Source organism: Dendroctonus ponderosae, unplaced genomic scaffold, assembly GCF_020466585.1.
Source record: "Dendroctonus ponderosae isolate FM_Combo_2020 unplaced genomic scaffold, Dpon_F_20191213v2 Dpon_F_20191213_3, whole genome shotgun sequence".
In the NCBI taxonomy this organism is placed as follows: Eukaryota; Metazoa; Arthropoda; class Insecta; order Coleoptera; family Curculionidae; genus Dendroctonus; species Dendroctonus ponderosae.
The window spans coordinates 15,468,843-15,476,216 of record NW_026018508.1 but is presented as its reverse complement, the minus strand read 5'-3'; the positions used below and the strand labels follow the sequence as shown (position 1 = coordinate 15,476,216).

Here is a 7,374-nt window from a genome sequence, read left to right as displayed (position 1 = left end):
ATTGAACTTTCAATACATTGTGGAAGCTTGATTCTTTCGACTTCCTCATTACTTTCACCGACAGTTTCTGGTTTTTGTTGATGGATTTTTTCGGTCGTTTCATCAAGTTGCTGATTTGAAGGCGTCTCTTCAGTCACTTTAAGGTCATTTTTTCCCAAACAGTCAGCAGACTCACGTTTAATGAGTTCAGTGGAAGACGTTTCATAATTTAGGCATTTTTCTGGCTTTGGAATGTCTTGTCCAAGAAGTTGCGAATAAGTCGAGATAAGAAAGTTAATAATGGTTTTATTTAGTTTAATTCGGGTTTTTATATTTTCTATTGCTTTATCAGACTTCTGTACATCTACAATTTTGCAAACAACATTTTCCAGTATTGCCAAGAAGCCGCTGGATTGGCAGGATCTGTTTTCAAGTTCTACTGATAGACTTTCCTCTTTTTCTTTTCCAATGAGGTGTTTGATATTGGGAACTTGTATGATATCCTTAATATACTCAATTTTACTCTTATATGATATCCTTGACGTCCTCATTTTTTTTCTTATAATAACTGACATTAGCATCTCGTCGCTGCTTATGCATTGACTGATTGTTTCTTGAACACGTATCATCTTGCTAGCAAGTAGTCTGATTAGACTGATTGTATTCTGGTTTCTTTCAATATTCATGAATAAAATTTCCAATAGTTTCGCTAAAGACTCACATATCATTTCATCACATAATATTTTAGTTTCTTGTTCAAGGATTTCTTCCTGATCGTTTTCCACCAAAGTATCGTCACTTATGCTTTCAGTTGCTTCAGTTTTTTCTATTTGATTGTCCGGGTCATATTCATATTTTTGCCTGAACGTTATGGCTGATGCTTCAGGAGTAAATGTCATGTTGTCTAGATCTGCTTCTATTTGGCTGTGAAGAGTCTGATTAGAGATGAGCTGCATAGCAATATCATCTTTTGGTTCTTTTGGTTGGATATCTTCGCTTGCTTGGGGCTGAAGCAACTGACTTGACTCAAGTTCGGTGGTGGGTAAGGGTTCAGTTGCAGAATTAGATTCTGTAAAAATTGATATTGCTTGGCTCATGGTTTCTTCTGCATTGGAGGGGCGTTTCAAAGCTTCACATAGGTTGTCCAATAAATAAGCAATTTTAGCTCGTTTCCTTTGTGAATTTTTTAGAGCTTTCGATATGTCCTCAAATGAAAGTAGCATGGGAATTACATTTTCATCGTTTGGCTGTTTTGTCAAGTTAAGTAATTCATCATCATTGTTAAAGTGGGTGTTTTGAACCCCTTGTTCGGAAGTTACAATCTCAACCTCGTGACTGTTCACTATTTGCAAAATCGATTGATATATATCGGAATGTGCTTTATTTTCGCCTAATTGTTTCTCTGTGTCTTTGTTCTTGGTATCAGTGATTTCTTTATCGATATTGTCATCAAAGACTTCCTGACTTGTTGATATTTCCGTGCCATACAATTCTGGCAGCGTTTCGGATAGTTTAAAAAGAGGCTCGTCTTGATCGTCTGAATTATCGTCACTCGAGTTATTACGCAACTGATCAATCTCAGATTCTTCTTCTACACTTTCAAGTTCAGTTGGTATGGTCTCATTTTCAAAAATTCTTAACATTTGTGAGTCTGGATCTTCATCTAAATCTTCATGACAAAGTGTTACGTTTCTTATTTTGAGCTTTTTTGTTTGATTTTCTTGTGAATCTGTACCTTGTGCTTGGGCTTCGTTGTTTTCCAAACTAGTTGAAACGCTATTGGCATCTTTCAGGCACGAAACAGAAATAGATTCACCCAAGAAAGATTGTGGTTGGGCACGTTCTGCATTTAAGGTGCTTGCTTTTTCATCATTATTAATTGTATCTTTTTTGCTCATTATGTTGGAAGTTGCATTGTCTTCTATCAGATCTTTGGACGCGCTGTTGCCTTTGCTGTCTTCAATTAATGTATCCGCATCATCTTCATTGGGTTTAGTTCCAGCAGTTGTAATGTCTTGCCCTTCTCGTGCGTTGGATTGATGATTGTCCCGTTTATTGTCCTTCGTTTGATATTGATTTAACAACATACTTACCAAGCATGGAATAAAATAGTCTAATATATTCCCAGTTATTATAATTCTCTCTCTCCTTTCCAATGGTTTTAATTTGTTTTTCTTGGTGAATAGCGTGGCAAACAATTGCTGTAGTTCTTCCAGTTTATCGAATGGACCTTGTGCGGTTTGTGCCTTTTGGGTTTTGCCAGAATCGCTTCGAGATGCATTGGAACATATGTTTGCATCGGACGTATTTTTTGCCCTACCATTTGCTATCATTTCTATAAAGACTTTTAAATCGTTCTCTGCTGTACGCATTTGACGATCAAGGGTTGAAGTGAGACTTAGCATTGTTTGTTCGTTGGACTCTAGGATTATGGTTGCTTGTCTTATAAGTTTTGCCAAGAGTGTGTTTTTTTTGCCCGTAGGTGTATATGCGTCCAAAATAGCAACTTTTTCAAGTTTTTTGGATATTTGATTCGTTATGATTTGGAGCTTGCAGGTCAGATTAAGAAATAGAGAAGTCTCATCTTTAGAAATAACATGTTTTTTACTTATATCCTTTTCAGCTAATTTATTTTCATTGTTAATGCAAGCAATATCCAATCGGTTTAATGCAGTTGAATTATATTTGCTTAGTGCACTAGTAGAAGCGGTATTCTCATTGTGTAAAGAAGAAACAGCAACTGATTCAGTCAAGGAAGAAACGTTTGTTTGCTTACGAAAAGGCTGATTATTCGATTGTTGTGGTGCATCAGCACGTTTTACATCTAAGACACTTGCTTTTCTATCATTATTCATTTCGCAATTTTTGCTAACTCTATTGGAAGTTGCGTTGTCGTCTCTTCGGGAGCTGGACAAACTGCTGTCTGTATTGGATTTTTCTTCAGTTTTCGCACTTTGTTTTCCGCTCTTTTCCGTTTGGTCACTGTTTTTAATAAAGATTTTTCCATTAGCCTTACTGGCTTTTGTTTCAGTAGTTTTAATGTTTTCTGATTTGTTTAGTTGATTATTGGAAGTTGCGCTGTCTTCTATCAGGTGTTTGGACGTACTCTTGTTTTTACGGGATTCTTCTTCGGCTTCCGCTAATAGTTTTTCGGAATTTCCTTTCTTGTCCTCGTCTTTCTTTAATGTTTTTTTATTAGCCTCACTGAGTTTCGTTTCAAAAGTTTTAATGTCTTCTTTTTCTCGTTCGTTGGTTTGATGATCGGATGTTGCATTCTCTTCTATCAGATCTGATTGTTTTTCACTCTTTAAATTTTTGCTTCTGTCTTTAATTAATGTTTTTGCATTATCTTCACCGGGTTTTGTTTCAGCAGTTTTAATGTCTTCCTTTTCTCGATCATTGGTTTGATGATTGGAAGTTGAATTGTCTTCTATAACAACTTTGTACGTATTCTTCTTTTCATTGGATTCTTTTTCAGTTTGCACTGATTGTTTTTCGTTATTTTCTTTTTTGCCGCTGTCTTTAATTACTGTTTTCTCATTATATTCACTGAGGTTCGTTTCAGTAGTTTTAATTTCTTCCTTTCCTCGTTCGTTGGTTTGATGAGTCAAAGTTGAATTGTCTTCTATCAGATTTTTCAACGTACTTTTGTCCCTATTAGGTTTTTCTCCTGTTTCCACTGATTGTTTTTCGCTGTTTTTCATTTTGTTACTGTTTTTAATTAATGTTTTTTTATTAGCCTCACTGGCTTTTGTCTCAGTGCTTTTAATGTCTTCTTTTTCTCGTTCATTGGTTTGATCATTGCATTCTATCAGGTTTTTTAACGTTCTGTTGTCTTCCGCTAATAGTTTTTCAGTATTTTCTTTTTTGTTCTTGTCTTTAATTGCTGTTTTCTCGTTATTTTCACCGGGTTTCGTTTCAGATGATTTAGTGTCTTCATTCCCTTGTTTGTTGGTTGGAAGATTGGAAGTTGCGCAGCCTTCTATCAGATTTTTGAACATACTGTTGTCCTGATTGGGTTTTTCTTCAGTTTCCACTGGTTGTTTTTCGATATTTTCCTTTTTGTCGCTGTCTTTAGTTACTGTTTTCTCAGCATCTTCACTGCGTTTCGTTTCAGTAGTTTCAATTTCTTTCTTTCCTCGCTCGTTGGTTTGATGAGTCGAAGTTGAACTGTCTTCTATCAGGTTTTTGGCCGTACTGTTGTCCTTATTGACATTTTCGTCTGTTTCCACTGGTTGTTTTTCGCTAATTTCCTTTTTGTCACTATTTTTAATTACTGTTTCCTCATCATTTTCATTGCGTTTCGTTTCAGTAGTTTTAATTTCGTCCTTTCCTCGTTCGTTGGGTTGGTGATTCGAAGTTGAATTGTCTTCTATCAAATTTTTGGACGTACTGTTGTCCTTATTGACATTTTCTTCTGTTTCCACTGGTTGTTTTTCGCTAATTTCCTTTTTGTCACTGTCTTTAATCAATTTTTCTTCATCACCTTCACTCGGTTTTGTTTGTTTGTTTGTTTGAATGCCTTCCCTTTCCCGTTCGTTGGTTTGATACTTGGAAGCTGAAATGTCTTCTAGCAGATCTTTGTACGTATTCTTGTTTTTATTGGAGTCTTTTTCAGTTTCCGCTGTTTGTTTTTCGGTATTTTCTGTTTTGCTGTTGTCGTTATTCACTGTTTCTTCATTATCTTCACTGGGTTTCGCTTCAGAAGATTTAGCATTTTGCTGTTTCTGTTTGCTGGTTTGAAGATTGGACGTTGCGCTGTCTTCTAACAGATTTTTAAACGTTCTGTCCTTACTGGATTCTTGTTCAGCTTTTCTGGGTGGCCTTTTTTTATTGTCATATCTTTTTTCCTCTTTCCGTTCGTTGTCCCTACCAATTGAGGATTTAAGTACGACACATGGAAGAAGGTCGCCTAAGATTTTGTTACATAATGCAGTTCGCTTTCTTAAATTTCCCAACGGTATTAATTTTTGTCTTTTGTAGAATAGTGCAGCAAGGAATTTCTCTAGTTCTTTTAATTTGTCGTATAGCGACTGTTTGGTTGGTGGAGTGTTTACAATTTTTACCTGAGGGTGTACAGCGTTACGGGCTTTTTCCGAATTTTTTGTTTTCTCTTTGTTTGAAATTATAATTTTGATTAATTGGTTAAAAAGTTTCTTCCATAGATTGATTGTGTCATGCGGAAGTGCGTGTACTTTCAAAAAATTAGTATCTTCAAACTGGCGAGTCAACAGAATCATTACTACATCTATTCTGAGGGATACGTCCATTAATAAAACCGCATCAGAATGTACACTACACTGCTGTTTTACGGGATTTTCTTTTTTGTCACTGTCTTTCATTAATGTTTCTTCATCATCTTCACTGGGCTTTGTTTCAAAAGTTTTAATGTCTTCCTGTTCTTCTTCGTTGGTTTGATTTTTAGAAGTTGAATTGTCTTCTATCAGATCTTTGAGCGTACTGTTGTCTTTATTGGGTTGTTCTTCAATTTTCTCTGAGTGCTTTTCGCTATGCTCTTTTTTGTCACTGTCTTTAATTAATTTAGTAGTTTGAATGTATTCCTTTTCTCGTTCGTTGGCTTGATGATTGGAAGTTGCCTTGTCGTCTATCAGGTCTTTGTTTTTATTCTTGTTTTTATTGGATTTTCCTTCAGAGCCCTCTGAAATTTGCTCGGCGTTTTCTTTTTTGTCCTTGTCTTTAATTAATGTTTCTTTATTATCTTCACTGGATTTAGTTTCAGTAGGTTTCATGCTTTCATTTTGCAGTTCGTTGGTTTGATAATTAGAAGTTGCATTGGGTTCTATTAGATATTTGAGCGCACTGTTTTCTTTATTGGGGTTTTCTTCAGCTTCCACTGAGTGTTTTTCGCTATTTTCCTTTTCGTCACTCTCTTTAATTACTGTTTCCTCATGAGTTTCACTGCGTTTCGTTTCAGTAGTTTCAATTTCGTCCTTTCCTCGTTCGTTGGGTTGGTGATTTGAAGAATTGTCTTCTATCAGATTTTTGGACGTACTGTTGTTCTTATTAAATTTTTCTTCTGTTTCCACTGGTTGCTTTTCGCTAATTTCCTGTTTGTCACTGTCTTTATATAATTGTTCTTCATAATGTTCACTTGCTCTTGTTTCAGTAGTTTGAATGTGTTTCTTTTCTCGTTCGTGGGTTTGATGATTGGAAGTTGCTTTGTCGTCTATCAGGTCTTTGTTTTTACTCTGGTCTTTATTGGATTCTCCTTCAGAGTCCTCTGAAATTTGCTCGGCGTTTTCTTTTTTGTCCTTGTCTTTAATTAATGTTTCTTTATTATCTTCACTGGGTTTAGTTTCAGTAGGTTTAGTGCTTTCATTTTGCCGTTCGTTGGTTTGATAATTAGAAGTTGCATTGGGTTCTATTAGATATTTGAGCGCACTGTTTTCTTTATTGGGTTTTTCTTCAGTTTCCACTGAGTGTTTTTCGCTATGTTCCTTTTTCTCACTGTCTTTAATTACTGTTTTCTCATCAGTTTCACTGCGATTCGTTTCAGTACTTTCAATTTCCTTCTTTCCTCGTTCGTTGGGTTGGTGATTTGAAGAATTGTCTTCTATCAGATTTTCGGACGTACTGTTGTTCTTATTTAATTTTTCTTCAGTTTCCACTGGTTGCTTTTCGCTAATTTCCTTTTTGTCACTGTCGTTAATTAATTGTTCTTCATAATCTTCACTTGCTCTTGTTTCAGTAGTTTGAATGTGTTCCTTTTCTCGTTCGTTGGCTTGATGATTGGAAGTTGCCTTGTCGTCTATCAGGTCTTTGTTTTTACTCTGGTTTTTATTGGATTTTCCTTCAGAGTCCTCTGAAATTTGCTCGGCGTTTTTGTCCTTGTCTTTAATTAATGTTTCTTTATTATGTTCACTGGGTTTAGTTTCAGTAGGTTTCATGCTTTCATTTTGCCGTTCGTTGGTTTGATAATTAGAATTTGCATTGGGTTCTATTAGATATTTGAGCGCACGGTTGTCTTTATTCGGTTTTTCTTCAGTTTCCACTGAGTGTTTTTCGCTATGTTCCTTTTCGTCACTGTCTTTAATTACTGTTTCATCATCAGTTTCACTGCGTTTCGTTTCAGTAGTTTCAATTTCGTTCTTTCCTCGTTCGTTGGGTTGGTGCTTTGAAGAATTGTCGTCTATCAGATTTTGGGACGTACTGTTGTTCTTATTGAATTTTTCTTCTGTTTCCACTGGTTGCTTTTCGCTAATTTCCTGTTTGTCACTGTCTTTAATTAATTGTTCTTCATAATCTTCACTTGCTCTTGTTTCAGTAGTTCGAGTGTGTTCCTTTTCTCGTTCGTTGGCTTGATGATTGGAAGTTGCCTTGTCGTCTATCAGATCTTTGTTTTTACTCTGGTCTTTATTGGATTCTTCTTCAGAG

At 35.7% G+C, this 7,374-nt stretch overlaps 1 protein-coding gene across 1 annotated transcript in view; it reads right to left on the bottom strand.

The window, feature by feature from the left end:
• LOC125503776 (MATH and LRR domain-containing protein PFE0570w-like) overlaps nt 1-7,374 on the bottom strand; it is a gene marked incomplete in the record, with an annotated part of 15,644 nt that overhangs the window by 1,814 nt on the left and 6,456 nt on the right. The window contains 1 exon segment of the mRNA XM_048664597.1: nt 1-7,339. Within this exon segment, the coding sequence (XP_048520554.1) occupies nt 1-7,339 (7,339 nt within the window).